Source organism: Pseudophryne corroboree, chromosome 1 (assembly GCF_028390025.1).
Source record: "Pseudophryne corroboree isolate aPseCor3 chromosome 1, aPseCor3.hap2, whole genome shotgun sequence".
NCBI classification, from domain to species: Eukaryota; Metazoa; Chordata; class Amphibia; order Anura; family Myobatrachidae; genus Pseudophryne; species Pseudophryne corroboree.
The window spans coordinates 362,311,959-362,336,286 of NC_086444.1; the positions used below are offsets into that span (position 1 = coordinate 362,311,959).

The 24,328-nt window shown below is 49.9% G+C and overlaps 1 protein-coding gene across 1 annotated transcript in view; it reads left to right on the forward strand.

Annotated features, from left to right (window-relative positions):
- The first annotated feature begins 317 nt into the window (after positions 1–317).
- The window catches only part of LOC135070990 (somatomedin-B and thrombospondin type-1 domain-containing protein-like), a 158,673-nt gene continuing 134,662 nt past the window's right edge, over positions 318–24,328 (forward strand). Inside the window, exons 1-4 of the mRNA XM_063964804.1 lie at positions 318–404; positions 2,605–2,718; positions 9,208–9,390; positions 9,500–9,590. Of these exons, the coding sequence (XP_063820874.1) occupies positions 2,625–2,718; positions 9,208–9,390; positions 9,500–9,590 (368 nt within the window). The 5' untranslated portion in view covers positions 318–404; positions 2,605–2,624. The remainder of the gene's footprint in view (positions 405–2,604; positions 2,719–9,207; positions 9,391–9,499; positions 9,591–24,328) is intronic.

Here is a 24,328-nt window from a genome sequence, read left to right on the forward strand (position 1 = left end):
GTGGTGCAAGTGGGCGGGTACGGGTGGGTACGGCGTACCCGTAAGAATTTCGCCGTGGGTACGCCGTACCCACACCGACGGGCCGCCGCTCCTCTTCCTTCCCTCCCTCGCTCCACGCCGCTCCCGCCGGACCCGCCGCACCCGCCGTCCCCGTCGCACCGCCGCTGATGTGAGGGAAGGAGAGCACAGCCTGCGCCTCTCCTTCCCCTCAGTCTCCGGCGGGTGTTTCAGTTTACTTCAGCGCCGATCCGTGAGCCAATCAGAGCTCGCACCCGCGAGCTCTGATTGGCTCACGGATCGGCGCTGAATTAAACTGAGACACCCGCCGGAGACTGAGGGGAACGAGAGGCCAGGCTGCGCCGCTCTCCTTCCCTCACATGACAGACAGGACGGCGACGGCAGCGGTGAGGGGGGCATGTTTACCTGGCACTGGGGGGGGCATGTTAGACCTGGCACTGGGGGGGGCATGTTAGACCTGGCACTGGGGGGGGGGGGCATGTTAGACCTGGCACTGGGGGCATATCTGGCACAGGGGGGCATATATACCTGGCACTGGGGGGCATGTTATACCTGGCACTGGGGGATATCTGGCACTGGGGGGGCATGTTATACCTGGCACTGGGGGCATATCTGGCACAGGGGGGGTATATATACCTGGCACTGGGGGATATCTGGCACAGGAGGGAATGTATACCTGGCACTGGGGGATATCTGGCACTGGGGGCATATCTGGCACAGGGGGGCATATATACCTGGCACTGGGGGATATCTGGCACAGGGGGGCATATATACCTGGCACTGGGGGATATCTGGCACAGGGGGGCATGTATACCTGGCACTGGGGGCATATCTGGCACTGTAGGGGCATTTCTGTATCTGGCACGGGGGGCAATGTATATCTGACACAGTGGGGGCATTTGTGTATCTAGCACTGTGGGGCAATGTGTATCTGACACTGTGAGGCAATGTACGGCACTCTGGGGGCATTTCTGTATCTGGCACTGTGGGGCAATGTGTATCTGGCACTGTGGGGCAATGTGTATCTGGCACTGTGGGGCAATGTGTATCTGGCACTCTGGGAACATTTGTGTATCTGGCACTGTGGGGCAATGTGTATCTGGCACTGTGGGGTTATATGTATCTGGCACTGTGGGGCAATGTATATCTGGCACTGTGGGGCAATGTATATCTGGCACTGTGGGGCAACGTGTATCTGGCACTGTGGGGTTATATGTATCTGGCACTGTGGGGCAATGTATATCTGGCACTGTGGGGCAACGTGTATCTGACACTATTGGGGTCATACGTGTATCTGCCCCTCCCCCATATGTGTATCACGCCCCCATTTTCATTGGCCACGCCCCATGTGGCATTTGGCCACACCCATTTTTTTTTGCGCGCGCGCACACAGTACCCGTAAGTCATTTTTTCTACTTGCACCACTGCAGGCAACAGTTTGGGCTGTGCTGTGAGCAGGTAGCAGTTGGGGCACCAGGGATTAAGAGAGGTGCTGCCCAACCCTCTGAAGGCAAAGCCTAGTGTGTGAGGGTTAGCTTAGTGTGCACCGCCGCTCAGTTCCCAGGGAGAGGGAGACTCTGTCTGCCACATCACATCTGAAGGTTAAAGCTGAACCCGAGAGTCTGTCCTGCAGCCATCAGAGAGCACGCTGCTGACTGCAATAGTCCAAGGCTCCTGTTACCCTTGGTGCAGGTTGGTGCGTTGTGTGGTGGCAGGGAGGGAAGGATGGAGGTCTCAGGCAGCAATTGGATGAGGAGATGGGAGATGCTGCCGGCAGTGATTGGTTAGGAGACGGGAGACGCTGCCAATGGTGATTGGTTGGGGATTCACAATGCATCCTGTAGGATCCAATCATTTTTAAACATTGAATCACTCACTGCCTGTGTAGCGCATAAAATACACGCTACATCTCAAATTTTCGATTACTGGGTATTTGCCTTGTGATCCCACCAGGGATTTCCCTGGAAAAGTGTAACTTTTAGGGGTCTATGTGCTAAGCCTTGGATAGTGATAAAGTACCAACCAACCAGCTCCTAGTTGTCATTTTTCAAACACAGGGGCAGATGTGTTAAGCATGGAGAAGTGATAAAGCAGTGATAAGTGGACGGTGATAACGCACCAGCCAATCAGCTCCCATTTTTCAAACCCGTAATGATTGGCTGGTGCGTTATCACCTTCCACTTATCACTGCTTTATCGCTTTTCCAGGCTTAATACATCTGCCCCGCAGCTTGTAACATGGCCGTTGCTGTAGGACCTGGTTGGCTGGTACTTTATCTCCATCCACTTTATCACTCTCCAAGGCTTAGGGGTACATTTACTAAGCAGTGATAAGAGCAGAGAAGTGAGCCAGTGGAGAAGTTGCCCATGGCAACCAATCAGCACTGAAGTAACATCTATAATTTGCATACTGTAAAATGATACAGAGTTGCTGATTGGTTGATGGGGAAATATCTCTGATGGCTCACTTCTCCGCTCTTATCACTGCTTAGTAAATGTACCCCTTAGTACTTTATCACTCTCCGTAGCCGCCAGCTGCATGTACTAATCAGAAGTTTTATATATTTACTTTACTGTCCACTTATAGACCAGAAACAGCTATGTACCATGACTGCTTTATATGATTGTAAAAAGGCAAGTGAGTTCAGAGTTCGGACTGTATCGATGGCAACAAACATTACTGATTCTCCATTGCATAGAGGTGAGCAGGAAAATCTGTGGTGTTGCTCTCCCGTGATTTGTGCACAATAATTGAATTGCCCCATACGAGTTTCCAAAGCATGCAGCTGAAAAGGGTACATACTGGATGTCACATATTAAATAAATGGGTAAAGGCTGTCCTAAAAAAATAATTGAAAGGTCACAAGACAAACTGTCAGCTGTGGAGACTTGTGCTACTGTATGTAATTCCAAATTTCTCTAACGTCCTAAGTGGATGCTGGGGACTCCGTCAGGACCATGGGGATTAGCGGCTCCGCAGGAGACAGGGCACAAAAGTAAAAGCTTTAGGATCAGGTGGTGTGCACTGGCTCCTCCCCCTATGACCCTCCTCCAAGCCTCAGTTAGATTTTTGTGCCCGGCCGAGAAGGGTGCAATCTAGGTGGCTCTCCTAAAGAGCTGCTTAGAGTAAAAGTTTGTTAGTTTTTTTTATTTTCAGTGAGTCCTGCTGGCAACAGGCTCACTGCTACGAGGGACTTAGGGGAGAGAAGTAAACTCACCTGCGTGCAGGATGGATTGGCTTCTTAGGCTACTGGACACCATTAGCTCCAGAGGGAGTCGGAACACAGGTCTCACCCTGGGGTTCGTCCCGGAGCCGCGCCGCCGACCCCCCTTGCAGATGCCGAAAAGTGAAGGTCCAGAAACGGCGGCAGAAGACTCTTCAGTCTTCATAAGGTAGCGCACAGCACTGCAGCTGTGCGCCATTGTTGTCAGCACACTTCATAGCAGCGGTCACTGAGGGTGCAGGGCGCTGGGGGGGGGGGCGCCCTGGGCAGCAATGATAGTACCTTAATTCTGGCTAAAAATACATCACATATAGCCCCTGGGGGCTATATGGATGTATTTAACCCCTGCCAGGTCTCAAAAAAACGGGAGAAGAAGCCCACCGAAAAGGGGGCGGGGCCTATTCTCCTCAGCACACAGCGCCATTTTCCCTCACAGAAATGCTGGTGGGAAGGCTCCCAGGCTCTCCCCTGCACTGCACTACAGAAACAGGGTTAAAACAGAGAGGGGGGGGCACTTATTTGGCGATATGTATATATATATTAAAATGCTATAAGGGAAAAACACTTATATAAAGGTTGTCCCTGTATAATTATAGCGTTTTTGGTGTGTGCTGGCAAACTCTCCCTCTGTCTCCCCAAAGGGCTAGTGGGGTCCTGTCCTCTATCAGAGCATTCCCTGTGTGTGTGCTGTGTGTCGGTACGTGTGTGTCGACATGTATGAGGACGATGTTGGTGAGGAGGCGGAGCAATTGCCTGAAATGGTGATGTCACTCTCTAGGGAGTCGACACCGGAATGGATGGCTTATTTAAGGAATTACGGGATAATGTCAACACGCTGCAAGGTCGGTTGACGACATGAGACGGCCGGCAAACAAATTAGTACCTGTCCAGGCGTCTCAAACACCGTCAGGGGCTGTAAAACGCTCATTTACCTCAGTCGGTCGACACAGACACGGACACTGACTCCAGTGTCGACGGTGAAGAAACAAACGTATTTTCCTTTAGGGCCACACGTTACATGTTAAGGGCAATGAAGGAGGTGTTACATATTTCTGATACTACAAGTACCACAAGAAGGGTATTATGTGGGGTGTGAAAAAACTACCTGTAGTTTTTCCTGAATCAGATAAATTAAATGAAGTGTGTGATGATGCGTGGGTTTCCCCCGATAGAAAATTATTGGCGGTATACCCTTTCCCGCCAGAAGTTAGGGCGCGTTGGGAAACACCCTTTAGGGTGGATAAGGCGCTCACACGCTTATCAAAACAAGTGGCGGTACCGTCTCCAGATAGGGCCGCCCTCAAGGAGCCAGCTGAGAGGCTGGAAAATATCCTAAAAAGGTATATACACACATACTGGTGTTATACTGCGACCAGCGATCGCCTCAGCCTGGATGTGCAGCGCTGGGGTGGCTTGGTCGGATTCCCTGACTGAAAATATTGATACCCTTGACAGGGACAGTATTTTATTGACTATAGAGCATTTAAAGGATGCATTTCTATATATGCGAGATGCACAGAGGGATATTTGCACTCTGGCATCAAGAGTAAGTGCGATGTCCATATCTGCCAGAAGATGTTTATGGACACGACAGTGGTCAGGTGATGCAGATTCCAAACGGCACATGGAAGTATTGCCGTATAAAGGGGAGGAGTTATTTGGGGTCGGTCCATCGGACCTGGTGGCCTCGGCAACAGCTGGAAAATCCACCTTTTTTACCCCAAATCACATCTCAGCAGAAAAAGACACCGTCTTTTCAGCCTCAGTACTTTCGTCCCCATAAGGGCAAGCGGGCAAAAGGCCAGTCATATCTGCCCAGGGATAGAGGAAAGGGAAGAAGACTGCAGCAGGCAGCCCATTCCCAGGAACAGAAGCCCTCCACAGCTTCTGCCAAGTCCTCAGCATGACGCTGGGGCCGTACAAGCGGACTCAAGTGCGGTGGGGGGTCGTCTCAAGAGTTTCAGCGCGTAGTGGGCTCACTCGCAAGTGGACCCCTGGATCCTACAAGTAGTATCCCAGGGGTACAGACTGGAGATTCGAGACGTCTCCCCCTCGCAGGCTCCTGATGTCTGCTTTACCAACGTCTTCCTCCGACAGGGAGGCAGTATTGGAAACAATTCACAAGCTGTATTCCCAGCAGGTGATAATCAAAGTACCCCTCCTACAACAAGGAAAGGGGTATTATTCCACACTATATTGTGGTACTGAAGCCAGACGGCTCGGTGAGACCTATTCTAAATGGGAAATCTTTGAACACTTACATACAAAGGTTCAAATCAAGATGGAGTCACTCAGAGCAGTGATAGCGAACCAGGAAGAAGGGGACTATATGGTGTCCCTGGACATCAAGGATGCTTACCTCCATGTCCCAAATTGCCCTTCTCACCAAGGGTACCTCAGGTTCGTGGTACGGAACTGTCACTATCAGTTTCAGACGCTGCCGTTTGGATTGTCCACGGCACCCCGGGTCTTTACCAAAGTAATGGCCGAAATGATGATTCTTCTTCAAAGAAAAGGCGTCTTAATTATCCCTTACTTGGACGATCTCCTGATAAGGGCAAGGTCCAGAGAACAGTTGGAAGTCGGAGTAGCACTATCTCAAGTAGTTCTACGACAGCACGGGTGGATTCTAAATATCCAAAATCGCAGCCGTTTCCGACGACACGTCTGCTGTTCCTAGGGATGGTTCTGGACACAGTCCAGAAAAAGGTGTTTCTCCCGGAGGAGAAAGCCAGGGAGTTATCCGAGCTAGTCAGGAACCTCCTAAAACCAGGAAAAGTGTCAGTGCATCATTGCACAAGAGTCCTGGGAAAAATGGTGGCTTATTACGAAGCGATTCCATTCGGCAGATTTCACGCAAGAACTTTTCAGTGGGATCTGCTGGACAAATGGTCCGGATCGCATTTTCAGATGCATCAGCGGATAACCCTATCTCCAAGGACAAGGGTGTCTCTCCTGTGGTGGTTACAGAGTGCTCATCTTCTAGAGGGCCGCAGATTCGGCATTCAGGATTGGATGCTGGTGACCACGGAGGCCAGCCTGAGAGGCTGGGGAGCAGTCACACAGGGAAAAAATTTCCAGGGAGTGTGATCAAGTCTGGAGATTTTTCTCCACATAAATATACTGCAGCTAAGGGCAATTTACAATGCTCTAAGCTTAGCAAGACCTCTGCTTCAAGGTCAGCCGGTATTGATCCAGTGGGACAACATCACGGCAGTCGCCCACGTAAACAGACAGGGCGGCACAAGAAGCAGGAGGGCAATGGCAGAAACTGCAAGGATTTTTCGCTGGGCGGAAAATCATGTGATAGCACTGTCAGCAGTGTTCATTCCGGGAGTGGACAACTGGGAAGCAGACTTCCTCAGCAGGCACAACCTCCACCCGGGAGAGTGGGGACTTCATCGGGAAGTCTTCCACATGATTGTGAACCGTTGGAAAAGACCAAAGGTGGACATGATGGCGTCCCGCCTGAACAAAAAACTGGACAAGTATTGCGCCAGGTCAAAAGACCCTCAGGCAATAGCTGTGGACGTTCTGGTAACACCGTGGGTGTACCAGTCGGTGTATGTCTTCCCTCCTCTGCTTCTCATACCCAAGGTATTGAGAATTATAAGACGTAGAGGAGTAAGAACTATACTCGTGGCTCCGGATTGGCCAAGAAGGACTTGGTACCCGGAACTTCAAGAGATGCTCACAGAGGACTCATGGCCTCTGCCGCTAAGAAGGGACTTGCTTCAGCAAGTACCATGTCTGTTCCAAGACTTACCGCGGCTGCGTTTGACGGCATGGCGGTTATACGCCGGATCCTAAGGGAAAAAGGCATTCCGGAAGAGGTCATTCCTACCCTGGTCAAAGCCAGGAAGGAGGTGACCGCACAACATTATCACCACATGTGGCGAAAATATGTTGCGTGGTGTGAGGCCAGGAAGGCCCCATGAAGAAATTTCAACTCGGTCGTTTCCTGCATTTCCTGCAAACAGGAGTGTCTATGGGCCTCAAATTGGGGTCCATTAAGGTTCAAATTTCGGCCCTGTCGATTTTCTTCCAGAAAGAATTGGCTTCAGTTCCTGAAGTCCAGAAGTTTGTCAAGGGAGTACTGCATATACAACCCCCTTTTGTGCCTCCAGTGGCACTGTGGGATCTCAACGTAGTTCTGGGATTCCTAAAATCACATTGGTTTAAACCGCTCAAATCTGTGGATTTGAAATATCTCACAGGGAAAGTGACCATGCTGTTGGCCCTGGCCTCGGCCAGGCGAGTGTCAGAATTGGCGGCGTTTGTCTCAAAAAAGCCCATATCTGATTGTCCATTCGGACAGGGCAGAGCTGCGGACTCATCCCCAGTTTCTCCCTAAGGTGGTGTCAGTGTTTCACCCGAACCAGCTTATTGTGGTACCTGCGGCTACTAGGGACTTGGAGGACTCCAAGTTGCTAGATGTTGTCAGGGCCCTGAAAATATAGTTTCCAGGACGGCTGGAGTCAGGAAAACTGACTTGCTGTTATCCTGTATGCACCCAACAAACTGGGTGCTCTTGCTTCTAAGCAGACGATTGCTAGTTGGATGTGTAGTACAATTCAGCTTGCACATTCTGTGGCAGGCCTGCCACAGCCAAAATATGTAAATGCCCATTCCACAAGGAAGGTGGGCTCATCTTGGGCGGCTGCCCGAGGGGTCTCGGCTTTACAACTTTGCCGAGCTGATACTTGGTCAGGGGCACACCCTGACTGAGGAGGACCTGGAGTTCTCTCATTCGGTGCTGCAGAGTCATCCGCACTCTCCCGCCCGTTTGGGAGCTTTGGTATAATCCCCATGGTCCTGACGGAGTCCCCAGCATCCACTTAGGACGTTAGAGAAAATAAGAATTTACTTACCGATAATTCTATTTCTCGTAGTCCGTAGTGGATGCTGGGCGCCCATCCCAAGTGCGGATTGTCTGCAATACTTGTACATGGGCCCTCATTCCGAGTTGATCGGTCGCAAGGCGAATTTAGCAGAGTTACACACGCTAAGCCGCCGCCTACTGGGAGTGAATCTTAGCTTCTTAAAATTGCGACCGATGTATTCGCAATATTGCGATTACTAACTACTTAGCAGTTTCAGAGTAGCTTCAGACTTACTCTGCCTGTGCGATCATTTCAGTGCTTGTCGTTCCTGGTTGACGTCACAAACACACCCAGCGTTCGCCCAGGCACTCCCACCGTTTCCCCGGCCACTCCTGCGTTTTTTCCGGAAACGGTAGCGTTTTCAGCCACACGCCCCTGAAACGCCGTGTTTCCGCCCAGTAACACCCATTTCCTGTCAATCACATTACGATCGCCGGAGCGATGAAAAAGCCGTGAGTAAAATTACTTTCTTCATAGTAAAGTTACTTGGCGCAGTCGCAGTGCGAACATTGCGCATGCGTACTAAGCGGATTTTCACTGCGATGCGATGAAAAATACCGAGCGAACAACTCGGAATGAGGGCCATAGTTATTGTTACAAAAATCGGGTTATTATTGTTGTGAGCCATCTTTTCAGATGCTCCGCTGTTATCATGCTGTTAACTGGGTTCAGATCACAGGTTGTACAGTGTGATTGGTGTGGCTGGTATGAGTCTTACCCGGGATTCAAAATCCTTCCTTATTGTGTACGCTCGTCCGGGCACAGTATCCTAACTGAGGCTTGGAGGAGGGTCATAGGGGGAGGAGCCAGTGCACACCACCTGATCCTAAAGCTTTTACTTTTGTGCCCTGTCTCCTGCGGAGCCGCTAATCCCCATGGTCCTGACGGAGTCCCCAGCATCCACTACGGACTACGAGAAATAGAATTATCGGTAAGTAAATTCTTATTTTTGCAGTGATATATAAATGATTTCCCCCAACCAGATGCTGTAACTTTTTACTTGACTTCTACTTTTTAAGATCTAGATTTGGATTTTCATAATCTGTTCAATATAGTGACAGACATCTTTTCTCTCTCCTGCAGTCTCCCACTGTGTGGTTGGCCCGTGGGGTGCATGGAGTGAGTGCAACTCTGACTGTGGCGTCGGGAGCAGAGAGCGGACACGGCAAGTGGTTGTGCCCCCTAAGAGTGGAGGAAACCCCTGCCCAGACCTCAGACAGCGCCGTGGCTGCTATGCAGATGACCCCACATGTCATTCCTTCAAAGGTTATAACATATGTCTGATATTGCACTTTGGGCTATGGGCAGATTGTACTTTATCCTTCTGCACTAAACAAGTCATGGGAACTCACTAAGTTTTCATTTGCTCTCACAGAGGTGGCCAAGATTTTACCAGATGCTTTCAAAAGGTATTCCAGGGACCCTTGGAGAATGACCCACACCAGACCAGCTGTAAGGACCCCAAGGTAATAAGAAAAAAAAGCTGTGCAATGCTCTTATTGTATGTATGGGCTATTTTACTTTTACTGGTGTATATTGCAGTCAGCAAAGTCATATTGAAAGTTGGTGCCATCTCTTCATGTGTATACACAGAAAGGTATATTGATTACATATTTGCAATATTAATTATGTAATTAGTGGTAACTAACCACATGCAATTGTGTCTTTATTGAATGATTTTGCAAAGACGGCATGGTAGGTAATTGAGATAATGCATATCTCCCAACATCCACGAGATGCAAATCAGGACCCTCCGAAAAGGGTGCACGGCCGGTGTGAAAGGAGTCGTGGCTTCGCGTGGTTGCCGCGATTGCGGGCCACGCCTCCTATTTTAGTCACAGCGGGGGCATAGCCAGCGTTCTGAGAGCTGATGGCCATGCCCCCGGTCCCTCTGCCTCCCGGGAATAGACACTGTGCACAGCATCTATGCATCGCTACTCTGCACAAAGCAGAGCAGCGAGTGACAGGAGCCTCCCAACTGCCCCCCTCCCCCCACCGTGGGACACTACGGCCCGTGGGAGGGACAGTAGGACAGTCCCCAAAAAAACAGGACCGTCCCGTGAAAATCGGGACAGTTGGGAGGTATGGAAAATGATATCTACTGTAATGTAAAAAGCTAAAGAGGCATGAGATATGAAAATATAGATATGTGATTATGAGACGAGAGTTAGAGCTCCATTCATGAAGCAGTGGAACCCCCTTTATCAGTGATAGAAATGCTTTTCACCAATGTGATCAGAGAGAAGCTTACAGTGAGAAATCGATTTATCCAAAAGTGGGGTCAATGTACTAAGCTTTGGACAGAGATAAAGTACTAACCAGTCAGCTCCCAACTGCAATGTTGAAGTCTGCATTAGAAAAATGAAGGTTAGGAGCTGATTGGCTGGTACTTTATTTCCGTCCATTTCATTTCTCTTCAAGCCTTACTGCAGTACACTGGAGTTTATGTACTAAGGGGTAAACTATTCAGAGAAGAATGGAAACAACTTGTTTCCATTTCTCTTCTCAGTTTAATTTCGCTATCTGAAGATGGTATAATCTCTTGGAAAGTTCCTCTTTGGGGGGTGACTGTCCTCCTGCTCCTTCCCAGTTGTTATGCGTTTGTCACAATCCTAAATAATTTCACTTAGAGATGAGCGGGTTCGGTGCCTTTTTTGGAATCCAAAACAAGGCATGAAAGCCATTCTCCCGCCTCGGCGCCATTTCTATCTAGTGTACGCTACCGTTAGGTGCTGTAGGGACTGGTTACTCGGGGCATACTGTGCTGTGACTCGCAACAAGCCATAGCTGTGCACTGTTACTGGGGCATACTGTACTACTGTGCTGTGCCCGACTACAGACTCACAAGCCATAGCTGTGCACTTATTACTGGGGCATACTGTACTACTGTGCTGTGCCCGACTACAGACTCACAAGCCATAGCTGTGCACTTATTACTGGGGCATCCTGTACTGCTGTGCTGTGCCCGACTCCAGACTCACAAGCCATAGCTGTGCACTTATTACTGGGGCATCCTGTAATACTGTGCTGTGTCCGACTCCAGACTCACAAGCCATAGCTGTGCACTTATTACTGGGGCATCCTGTAATACTGTGCTGTGTCCGACTCCAGACTCACAAGCCATAGCTGTGCACTTATTACTGGGGCATCCTGTAATACTGTGCTGTGTCCGATTCCAGACTCACAAGGGGCTGTGTATAGCGGGTATGCGGCTATATAGTGTGCTGTGCTTCTGCTGTAAATTTTACTGTGTTGTGCACTTTGTTCCCGTGAATCTATAAGCCCTGTGATTCCACGCGGTTTGATCCGGGCAGCAAGCTGAAAAGCAGAAAAATAAAATATATATTTCTCCTTCGTCCTAAAGGATGCTGGGGACTCCAAAAGGACCATGGGGTATAGACGGGATCCGCAGGAGACATGGACACTTTAAGACTTTAAATGCGCGTGAACTGGCTCCTCCCTCTATGCCCCTTCTCCAGACCTTAGTTAGAGGAGCTCTACAGAGTTTCTCTAGAAAAGACTTTTGTTAGGTTTATTATTTTCAGGGAGACCTGCTGGCAACAGGCTCCCTGCATCGTGGGACTGAGGGGAGAGAAGCAGACCTACTTCTGTGAGTTTAAAGGCTCTGCTTCTTAGGCTACTGAACACCATTAGCTCCAGAGGGTCCGATCACTTGGTGCACCTAGCTGCTCGTTCCCGTAGCCGCGCCACCGTCCCCCTCAGAGCCTGAAGAGAGAAGCCGGGTGAGTAGCAGAAACAAGAAGACTTCAGAGGCGGCAGAAGACTTCTGATCTTTGGAGGTATCGCGCAGCGGTCGTGCTGCACACCATTCCGCCCACACACTAACGGCACTATATGGGTGCAGGGCGCGGGGGGGCGCCCTGGGCAGCAATTAAACCTCATTTTGGGGACTGGCAAGACAGTATACAGTGCATAGGCACTGTATACAGACCCCCGCCAGTATTAATAATAGCGGGACACAAGCGCGCCATGTAGGGGGCGGGGCTTCGTCCTCCAGCTCTAATCAGCGCCATTTTCTCTTCACAGCAAGCTGCAGAGACGCTGGTCCTGGCCCTTCACTTCTGTCTCGAGTAACAGGGTGCAAAAGCAGGGGGGGGGGGGCACAGCATATTTGGTGTTGTATTTATTTAAATATAAAAGCGCTGCTAGGTCTGGGGTTTTGTAAATTCCTTCAGACCGGGTGAGGCGCTGGGTGTGAGCTGGCAAACTCCCTTTCTGTCTCTCTGAAGGGCCTTACTGTGGGTCTGTCCCCTATAGCCCAGTGTGATTGTGGGTGTCGGTACTCGTGTGTCGACATGTCTGAGGATGGATGCTTTTCCCAGGAGGAGGCTGGTGCGGGGGTAGAACAGAATGTGGGAGTGACTCCGTCGGCACCGCCGACTGCTGATTGGGTAGATACTGTATGTGGTATGTTTTGAATGCAAGTGTGGCTTTGTTGCATAAGAGATTAGACAAATCGGAGTCTCAGAACCAAGCATGGAGACAATCCATGGGAGATGTTTTGTCACAAACTCAGACTTCAGGGTCACAGAAACGTACGTTTACCCAGTTAGCAGATACAGATACCGACACGGATTCGGACTCCAATGTCGACTATAATGATGCCAAGTTGAATCCCAAACTGGCTAAGAGCATTCAGTACATGATTGTGGCAATAAAGGAGGTGTTACATATCACTAAGGACCCCGCTGTCCCTGAGACAAGGGTCTGTATGTTTAAAGGAAAGAAACCTGAAGTAACATTTCCTCCCTCTCATGAACTTAACGCTCTTTTTGAAAAGGCTTGGGAAGCTCCTGACAAAAAGTGGCTGATTCCCAGGAGAATATCTATGGCATACCTGTTTCCCTCTGGGGATAGGTTAGGGTGTGAGTCATCTCTCACGGTGGACAAAGCTCTAGCGCGTTTGTCCAAGAAGGTGGCGCTACCGTCCCCTGACACGGCAGCCCTTAAAGATCCTGCAGATCATAAACAGGAAACTACTTTGAAATCTATTTATGTCACTACGGGTACGCTGCTCAGGCCGGCCGTAGCATCGGCATGGGTGAGTAGCGTGATTGAAAAATGGGCAGATAACTTGTCATCTGACATAGACACCCTGGATAGGGATAGCGTGCTTTTGACGCTGGGTCATATCAAGGACGCTGCAGTCTATCAACGGGAGGCTGCGAGAGATATTGGCCTCTTGGGATCAAGGGCCAATGCCATGGCAATCTCGACTAGGAGGGCGTTGTGGACTCATCAATGGAATGGTGATGCTGATGCTAAAAAGGCTATGGAGGCTCTGCCCTATAAAGGTGGAGTTTTGTTTGGTGAAGGCCTCGCGGACCTGGTTTCTACAGCTACCGCGGGTAAGTCTTCATTTCTGCCTTATGTCCCTACACAGCAAAAGAAAACGCCTCACTATCAGATGCAGTCCTTTCGGTCTAATAAATTCAAGAAAGGACGAGGGTCCTCCTCCCTTGCTGCTAGAGGCAAGGGGAGGGGAAAAAGGTCGCCGGCGGTGGCAAGCTCCCAGGAGCAGAAGTCCTCCCCGGCTTCTGCTAAGTCCACCGCATGACGCTGGGGCTCCCATGCGGGAGTCCGCACCGGTGGGGGCGCGTCTTCAGCTCTTCAGTCAGGTCTGGGTTCACTCGGGCCTGGATCCTTGGGTGCTGGAAATTGTGGCCCAAGGATACAAACTGGAGTTTCAAGACGTGCCCCCACACCGATTTTTCAAATCGGCCTTGCCAGCTTCTCTTCCGGAAAGGGAGGTAGTGTGTGCTGCAATACAAAAGCTGTGTCAGCAGCAAGTCATTGTTGTGGTACCCCCGTCACAACGGGGGGAAGGGTTTTATTCAAGCCTGTTCGTGGTCCTGAAGCCGGATGGCTCGGTCAGACCGATTCTGAACTTAAAATCCCTCAATCTGTTTTTAAAAAGGTTCAAATTCAAGATGGAATCTCTCAGAGCAGTGATCTTCAGTCTGGAAGGGAGGGATTTTATGGTGTCAGTCGACATAAAGGATGCTTACCTGCATGTCCCCATATATCCTCCTCATCAGGCGTACCTGAGGTTCGCTGTTCAGGATTGTCATTACCAGTTTCAGACGTTGCCGTTTGGTCTTTCCACGGCCCCGAGGATTTTCACCAAAGTAATGGCGGAAATGATGGTGCTCCTGCGCAAGCAAGGGGTCACAATTATCCCGTACTTGGACGATCTCCTGATAAAGGCGAGATCAAAGGAGCAGTTGCTAAAAAAACGTTGCGCTCTCCCTGACAGTTCTGCAACAACATGGCTGGCTCCTAAATTTGCCAAAGTCACAGTTGATTCCGACAACACGGCTGTCGTTCTTGGGTATGATTCTGGACACGGAACTACAGAGAATTTTTCTTCCGTTGGAAAAAGCTCTGGAAATCCAGAACATGGTCAAGGGAATTCTGAAACCGGTAAGAGTGTCGATTCATCAATGCACTCGAGTGCTGGGGAAGATGGTGGCGGCTTACGAGGCCATCCCGTTTGGCAGGTTTCATGCCAGAGTTTTTCTGTGGGACCTGTTGGACAAGTGGTCTGGGTCCCATCTACACTTGCACCGGAAGATATCTCTATCTCCCAGGGCCAGGATTTCTCTCCTGTGGTGGCTCCAAAGTTTTCACCTCCTAGAGGGTCGTAGGTTCGGGATCCAAGATTGGATCCTGGTGACCACGGATGCGAGTCTCCGAGGTTGGGGAGCGGTCACACAGGGGGAAAATTTCCAGGGAAAATGGTCGAGCCAAGAAACTTGTCTACACATAAACATTCTTGAATTAAGGGCCATTGTACAAGCGGAACATCTGCTTCGCGGCCTACCCATCCTGATTCAGTCGGACAACATAACAGCGGTGGCGCACATAAACCGCCAAGGCGGAACAAGGAGCAGAGCGGCGATGGCGGAGGCCACAAGGATTCTTCGCTGGGCGGAAAAACATGCAAGCGCTCTGTCAGCGGTCTTTATTCCAGGCGTGGACAACTGGGAAGCAGACTTCCTCAGCAAACACGATCTCCATCCAGGAGAGTGGGGTCTTCATCAAGAGGTCTTTGCAGAAGTGACGAGTCGTTGGGGACTTCCTCAAATAAACATGATGGCGTCTCACCTCAACAAGAAGCTTCAGACGTATTGTTCCAGGTCGAGGGACCCTCAAGCGATAGCAGTGGGCGCACTAGTGACACCGTGGGTGTTTCAGTCGGTCTATGTGTTCCCTCCACTTCCACTCATCCCAAAGGTGATAAGGATCATAAGAAGAACAGGAGTTCAGGCGATACTCGTTCCAGATTGGCCACGGAGGGCCTGGTATCCAGATCTTCAGGAATGACTCATAGGAGATCCCTGGCCACTTCCTCTAAGAGAGGCTCTGTTACAGCAGGAGCCGTGCGTGTTCCAGGACTTACCGCCTGAACGCCAAATCTTAGCTCGAAAGGGTATTCCCGGAGAGGTCATCCCCACTCTACTGAAAGCTAGAAAGGAGGTAACGGCGAAGCATTACCACCGTATTTGGAGAAAGTATGTGTCTTGGTGCGAATCCAAGAAGGCTCCTACGGAAGAATTTCAGCTGGGTCGGTTTCTCCATTTTTTGCAAGCTGGTGTGGAGGTGGGCCTAAAGCTAGGATCTATTAAAGTGCAGATTTCGGGGGGGCGTGGCCACGGCAGCAACGGAGTAGGGAGCGGATCTCGGGAGCTCCCCGAACAAACAGATCCTAACACCCATCCTGACCCTCCTGGCGAGCCTGCCCGGGCTGCATACCTCCCCTGTGCTGCTGTGCGCTGCGGGACACCGTTTACTGCGGCCTCCGGGACTCGAGGGACGGCGCCGGCTGACTTCCGGCCCTGCGGCCTAGGCCTCCTCTGGATCCCCGGCCTCGATTTCGGCGCCCTCGGCCGCGGAACGACCGGAGCTCGAGCGACGGGGTGACGTCGCCCACGGACACCCTAGGAGGACTGGGGGGTTGAGGCTGCCTCTCCTCTCCCTCATGGTCTGCGGCCCGGAGCCCTAACACCCGGAGAAGAGGGGAGAAATAACAGGTACTTCTGTGGAAGGGGAAGAGACATGCGGCCATTTTGAGAGAAGGGAAATTGATCTCCATGCTTGGAAGGGCTGCTTTCATCTGTGCTGCCCAGTGATTTATTTAGCTCACAGGATCCTATACTGTATACTGATCTCTCCTAATACTACCCTCCTAATAACTATGCTAATACCTATCTGAGATTGGAGACAAAATCAGCTATCTACATTGCACGGCCCTTCCAGTATAATATACAGGAACTGCATATAGTTCAGATCTGCCTACACTGCTGTGCTGCATCAATTACCCACAGTGTATTACGCACCATCATCCTACTTTAATACTCTGACATATTGACTGGACGCGGTCGATTCCCGCCACTGATCATACGCGGCCTGGCTACGTCCGTCATCTAGCCAAAATCCTACATTATAACCTTACTCTGGGAAGAGTGTGACTGCTCCCGCTCAGCATGGTGGGGGGCGGCCGGAGTGCGGCCGCGGCCAAACTTGAAAAATTTACCAGACAACCCAACCCTAGGGCTGCACCGGCTCCTTCTCATGAAGCCTCTCCAACGCACTCGACCTCCCCGCCTGAGACAGCGGTTGATTCCCCGGAAGCAGTGGGGGCGCCGTCTATTCAACAGGTGCTGGAGGCTATAGCCGGCAGTGAACAACGTCTCTCCGATAAGATGGAAAAGGTGCAGTGCGATCTCTCCCTGCTCCGCCAAGATGTACAGCGTATCCGAGAGCGAGTGGGTGAGGCGGAGACAAGGGTCTCCAACCTGGAAGATCTATGTGGCCCCCTTAAGCAGTCTGTATCTGGGGTGACCCAGCAGGTCTCCTCACTTCAAACCAAGCTCCTGGACATGGAGGGACGGCTGCGTAGGAACAACGTTAGATTCGTAGGCCTGCCTGAAAAAGAAGAGGGTTCACAGCCGGAGGAATTCCTCGAATCCTGGCTCAAAGAACTGTATGGCGCTGAGTCCTTTACGGCCCATTTTACGGTGGAGCGTGCACATAGGATACCATCTCGGCCTTTACCCCCAGGTGCCCCTCCTCGCACCTTCATCGCTAAATTCCTGCACTATAAAGACCGTGACTCGGTTCTCCGCTTAGGTCGCACGAAGGGCCCGCTGGTCCGCAATGGAGTCAGGGTTTCGGCCTTCCCGGACTTTGCCGCAGACGTCCAGAAGGACCGTGCCCAGTTTATGCCCATTAAAAGACGGCTGCGAGACCTCAACATTTCATACTCTATGCTGTTTCCCTCAAGGCTCCGAGTCGTGGCGGATGGGGAGACCAAGTTTTTCAACTCCCCTAGAGAGGCGGCCCAATGGCTGGACAGATATGCACCGGGAGCTCGGCAACTGGCTCCGGAGTGATCTCCTATGAAGACAGTCCGGTGCCTGGTCTACCGGAGGCTTGATCACGGTTCGGGGAGCCCCCTCTCTTTGCTCTTTGCATTGGTGGCTCAAGACTTGTACGGCCAAGCGGAGTTGGTTAGAGAGGTTGGAGGTTCAGTTTAGAATCTAGCCTTCCTAGCGCTTGGTAGTTAGCTGATTGTTCGGGATATAAGTATGCCGAAGTTTGGGGTGGTATACGGGGAGGGAATGGTTAATTGGGAAGCTGATAGTTGCGCTTCCTTTTGCTGTTTTTGGGGTTTTATTTTTTTCTTTAGTTTGTTATTTTTCTTATTCAAGTATTTACTGAGGCAAGGATGTTTCATATTCAGATGCTATGGCTTACAACGCAGGGCTCATATATGTCATGTTTTATGGGTATTGATAATGCTTATACTCAAAATGTATTTTGGGAGAGGTCCATCCGGGAGGTGTATAGAGCTTGTAGGGGGTCATGATTGATCTGAAAATTCTAGCATGGAATGTTCGAGGTCTGAATAATAATATCAAACGTTCTTTGATACTAAATATGATTAAGAAATATGACCCGGATATTGCATGCCTCAGTGAGACCCACTTGGAGGGACATAGGTTATTGTCCTTACGGCGGGCCTGGGTGGGCTGGGCATATCATGCCTCCCACTCCTCCTTTTCTAGGGGTGTCTCTGTTCTGATTAAGAAGACAGTGCAATTCGAGTTGATATCGATTAAAACTGACCCGTATGGAAGATATGTATTTATAGAGTGTAAGCTGAACTCCCAGCCCTATTACATCTTAGCAGTGTATGTCCCCCCTCCTTTCTCATATAATGTACTGCAACAAGCTGCGTCCTTCATAGCCCCCTCCCCTAATACCCCAGTGATTTGCGTGGGAGATTTTAATAACGTCCTGGATCTGTCTATGGACCGATGGCATTCCCCACAGGCTGCGATGGTGGGAGGTGGTCCTACCAAGTTTGCGGATTTTCTCAATAGTTTGCAATGGGTAGATGTGTGGCGACTTCGTCACCCTGCGGTTCGTCAGTTCTCCTGCTTCTCCAGCACTCATGGCTCCTTCTCCAGAATTGACCTGATGCTGGTGTCCCCCACCCTCGTCCCTAGGATAATTGACGTCCACTACGAGGCTCGAGGGGTCTCTGACCACTCCCCTCTGATGATGACTATCGCTGTGGACAGTCAGAGGGGGCACTCCTATTGGAAACTGCACCCCTCTTGGCTGACCCAGCTCGGGAACTGCGATGACTTGGAGACTCAATGGGAGGGGTACTTTGGCGACAATGTAGGGTCTGCCCCGGGTACAGTAGTTTGGGACTCGTTTAAGGCGTTCTTGAGAGGCTCATATATTGGACGAATAGCGGCTCATAAAATGGCCTCTAGGGAAAGAGAACAGGCCCTTGAAAAAGATGCTAGAGACCTAGAGTCCCAATATTTGTCTGACAGCGCCCCCGAGACAAAGACACGATGGCTGGTGGCTCAGTCAGTTTGGTTGGCCCACCTGTCTGATAGAAACTCTCGCTCCCTGCTTTTCAAAGCTACAAATGTATATATGCAGGCTGATAGGACGGGGGGCCTCCTGGCCCGCCTTGTACATTACGATCGGCCTGGGACCACGATCACTCAAATGTCCGGAGCGGATGGCTCCTTTGTTGACACCACTCCGGACATTGCGCTGTTATTCCGATCATACTTTTCTGAGGTTTATAATTCACAGTTGCAGCGCTCTACTTCTGATCTTTCGTGCTACATGGGGGGCGTTCCGCTGCCTGCGCTCTCCTCCGAGGCCTGCGAGATGCTGGAGGCACCTTTGGCGCTTGAGGAGGTGACTGCGGCCATCGGTATGTCCCCTAATGGCAAGGCTCCGGGATGTGACGGAATTCCCTCCGAGGTGTACAAGAATCATATTGATTTTTTTGGCCCCAGGCTACATGCCCTGTACTTAGATATATTTGCCAGTAACGATCTCCCCCCCTCCATGTCAGAGGCAGTTATAATAGTGATCCCAAAACCCGGTAAAGACCCTAAATCTCTAGACTCCTATAGACCGATTTCCCTGATTCCCACCGATGCCAAGATCCTGGCAAAGATATTGGCAATACGGCTCAACACAGTGATATCCTCCCTCATTCACCCGGACCAGACTGGCTTCATGCCAGGAAAGTCCACGTCTATCAATTTACGTAGATTACATACCATTTTACAGCTCCCACACGAATCCCCTTCTGACTCGGCTGTGGTCTCGCTGGATGCGGCCAAGGCCTTTGACAGTATTGAGTGGGCTTATTTGTGGGAGGTCTTGGCTCGTATGGGATTTGGACCCAACTATATAAAATGGATTAAACTATTGTATCAACATCCGAGTGCCAGGATCTTGGTGAATGGCTATGTATCCCCATCTTTTCAATTGACCCGAGGTACTAGACAGGGTTGCCCTCTGTCCCCTACGCTGTTTGCCTTGGCCATTGAGCCCCTGGCATGCTTGATTAGATCGCACCCAGACATTGTGGGAATATGTACAGGATCACGTGAGGATAGGATAGCTTTCTATGCCGATGACATGTTGTTGTTTTTGCAGGATTACGCCAAGTCAATGCCCATCCTGCTGCGTGTGATAGAAAGCTTTGGAGATTATTCGGGCCTTAGAATTAACTGGCCTAAATCTTACATTATGCCAGTCATAGGCCCCCCTCCTGCTGTTTCCAGAATCCCCCTACCATTGAGATGGACGGTACAGTTTAAGTACCTTGGAATCCAAATAACTAACGACCCTTCTGATTTTGTCCCCCTGAATCTGGAACCGACCATGCAGTGGGTCATGGGCAAATCCAAGACTTGGTGTAAGCTTCCACTAACGGTCTCTGGCAGGGTTAATCTCATTAAAATGATTATACTGCCCAAACTCCTATATATCATTCTCCAATCCCCGGTATATATCTATCCAATATTTTTTAGAAAATTGAACAGCGTTCTGTCCTCACTGATCTGGGCTAATAAAAGACCTAGGATACAGCTAAATACCCTTACCAGACAGAGATCTGACGGCGGCCTGGCTCTACCTAACTTTCAGGTATATTACTTCGCTGCTCAGCTGACTCATATCACTATATGGGCACAGAACTCTGAGACTGACTCTTTGCATTGTGAGTTTATCCGCTGTTATTTTCCCCACCTCTCTCCTATGCAGGTGTTACTGAGTGGGAGCATAGCTAGGTTTCTTCCCCCTATCATTTTTCAGGCCCTAAAGATTTGGCGGGCCCTGAGAGACCTCTTGAGATATGACGACCTAGACCCGGATACCCCCTTGTGGTACTCTGACTGGCTCCCTGAACTGCATGCACTTGAGGGGCGGGAGGTGTGGGCCCCTAGATCGGTGATCTCTGTCTCTCAACTATATCTAGATAATACACTAAAATCCTTTCAACAACTGAGGGATGAGTTTGACCTGCCCAACTCCTACTTCTTCAGATACCTCCAGCTTCGTCATGCCCTCCAGACCCAATTTACTGAATCACCCCCGCGAATCCTCCCATTCCCCATCAAGACATTTGTGACCACTTTGGGTCAGGCTAAGATGGTCTCACTTGCGTATGGATATCTTCTTACCAAGCTCCATGAGGACCCTTTGACACGTCTCCGTGGAAAATGGGAGGAGGATTTGGGTCCAATAGATGAGGAGGACTGGGTCCTCGCTTTAGAATACCCTGCTAAGGTTACCAAATCCCTTAGATATCAGCAGATTCAATTCTTCATTTTACACAGAACATATATGACTCCAGCTAGGCTGGCTACATTCGGGACGGGTAGATCTAATCTCTGTCCTAAGTGTGGGGGGGCGGTGGGAACATACTGGCATCTAGTATGGGACTGCCCGAGGTTGAGGGTGTTCTGGTCGGGGGTCGGGTCAATTCTGGAGAGTACGGGAGTGCCTGGCGAACTGCTTACCCCACAATTCTGTATATTGGGAATGGGGTGCCTTGCTCCTGAGTCTGTTTCAATGGGTCTCTATGCTCTAAATGTATGTGCCTTGGCTAAGGTTTGCATTGCAAGACTGTGGATGGCCCCCAAAGGACCATTAATATCTGCACTTAGGGCCTTAATTAATGACACCATAACTAAGGAAAGATATGTCTACATGAAGCAAAACGCAACAGCTAAGTTTGAAAAAGTCTGGTCTCCATGGCTAGATTCTCCCCACTCTCATCCTGTTCCCCAGATACAGTAGACACTGAAGTGCAAGCATGTCAATAAATTACTATGCCTGAAAGCGTACTGAGATGTGACGGTTGGGCCCTGCGAGCCCAAATACTTACACATGTGTATGACTAGTGGAGCTCTGAATCAGATTACTCCTTTTTAAATTGCCTTCCTTGCCCTTCTCTTTGGTTGTTTGTTAGTTTTTTATAAGTTTAGAATACGGGTTTAAATATAAAAAATAATGAGGACTAATATAGTTGGGTGCGGATTTTGTAGACCATGAGACTCTGAACATTAGGAAATCCTTGTATACATCTTTATTGAAAATATTCTGATATCTCATTGATGTAAAATATGAGTAAAACATGGCTCTGACTCATGTGAATGTATGTAATGTTTGAGATATGATTATGTCCTGCAATGTCTGTACCTTTAATCTCCAGACTACTTAATAAAAATTACTTTATTAAAAAAAAGTGCAGATTTCGGCCTTATCAATTTTCTTTCAAAGGGAATTGGCCTCGCTTCCAGAAGTACAGACTTTCGTGAAGGGCGTGCTGCACATCCAGCCTCCATTTGTGCCCCCCAGTGGTACCATGGGACCTTAACGTGGTGTTACAGTTCCTTACGTCACATTGGTTTGAACCTTCACAAAAGGTTGAGTTGAAATTTCTCACTTGGAAAGTGGTCATGCTTTTGGCCTTGGCGTCCGCGAGGTGGGTGTCGGAATTGGCGGCTTTGTCTCACAAAAGCCCCTATTTGGTTTTCCATGAGGATAGAGCGGAGTTGAGGACTCGTCAACAATTCCTCCCGAAGGTGGTTTCTTCATTTCACATGAACCAACCTATTGTAGTTCCGGGGGCTTCTGAAGCCTTGCGGAATTCAAAGTCTCTCGATGTGGTCAGAGCTTTGAAAATTTATGTAGCCAGAACGGCTTGTATCAGGAAAACTGAGGCGCCGTTTGTCCTGTATGCTTCCAACAAGATTGGGGCTCCTGCTTCTAAGCAGACTATTGCACGCTGGATTTGTAATACGATTCAGCATGCTCATTCTACGACTGGTTTGCCGTTACCGAAATCGGTGAAAGCCCATTCCACTAGGAAGGTGGGCTCGTCTTGGGCGGCTGCCCGGGGTGTCTCGGCGTTACAACTTTGCCGAGCAGCTACTTGGTCGGGTTCAAACACTTTTGCAAAATTCTACAAGTTTGATACCCTGGCTGATAAGGACCTCATGTTTGCTCAATCGGTGCTGCAGAGTCATCCGCACTCTCCCGCCCGGTCTTGAGCTTTGGTATAGACCCCATGGTCCTTTTGGAGTCCCCAGCATCCTCTAGGATGAAGGAGAAAATAGGATTTTAATACCTACTGGTAAATCCTTTTCTCTTAGTCCGTAGAGGATGCTGGGCGCCCGTCCCAGTGCGTACTGTATCTGCAGTTATTGGGTATGGTTACACACATGGTGTGTTGCGTTTAAGTCAGCCTGTTGCTGACGTTGTTCATGCCGTGGCATGCGTTATGCTGTTATTGGTTGTGTTTACACACAGGTTGTGTTATGCTTTATGTCAGCATATTGCTGCATATTCTTCATGCCGTCGGCTGGTGTTCTATTGAATGCCACATTCTGCGGCATACTGGAGGTGTGAGCTGGTAAGATGCTCACCGTGGTTTAACAATAAATCCTTTTCTCTAAATGTCCGTCTCCCTGGGCACAGTTACTTAAACTGGAGTCTGGAGGAGGGGCATAGAGGGAGGAGCCAGTTCACACCCATTCAAAGTCTTAAAGTGCCCATGTCTCCTGTGGATCCCGTCTATACCCCATGGTTCTTGAAGCATCCCCAGCATCCTCTACGGACTAAGAGAAAAGGATTTACCGGTAAGTATTAAAATCCTATTATATACTTCTATTGTTTTATTTGCACTGGTTGGTACGCTTTACCCTATTACGCTGTGTTCACGTGCATCTATAAGCCCTGTGAGTCCACGCAGTTTGAACCAGGCTGCAAGTTAAAAAAAGTGCAAACAAAACAATATTATTTTTTTTTCCTGTTTGGTGCCCTTACCCTAGTGCACTTTGGGGGTCATTCCGAGTTTATCGCTAGCTGCTGCTAGCTAAAAAAATCAGCATTTCTGCGCATGCGTATGCACTGCAATGCGCAGACGCGTCCTACGGGTACATTGAGCATCATGGGTTTGCACAGAGTCTAACGAAGATTCCAGTCGCACGGCCGAATGCAGGAAGATTGACATGAAGTGGGCGTTTCTGGGTGGCAACTGACCATTTTCAGGGAGTGCTTAGAAAAAAGCAGGCATGTCTAGAAAAATGCAGGCGTGGCTGGGCGGGTGTGTGACGTCAAAAGCCGTCCCTCTGTCGTTAGATTCAACGCACACGAAGAGTAACTACAGGGCTGGTCTTGTTTTGCACAAAAAGATTTTGCAGGCGCTCTGCTGCACAAGCGTTCGCACTTCTGCAAAGCAAAAATACACTCCCCAGTGGGCGGCGACAATGCGTTTGCACGGCTGCTAAAAACTGCTAGCGAGCGAACAACGCGGAATGACACTCACTGTTCAAAGCCCTGTGAT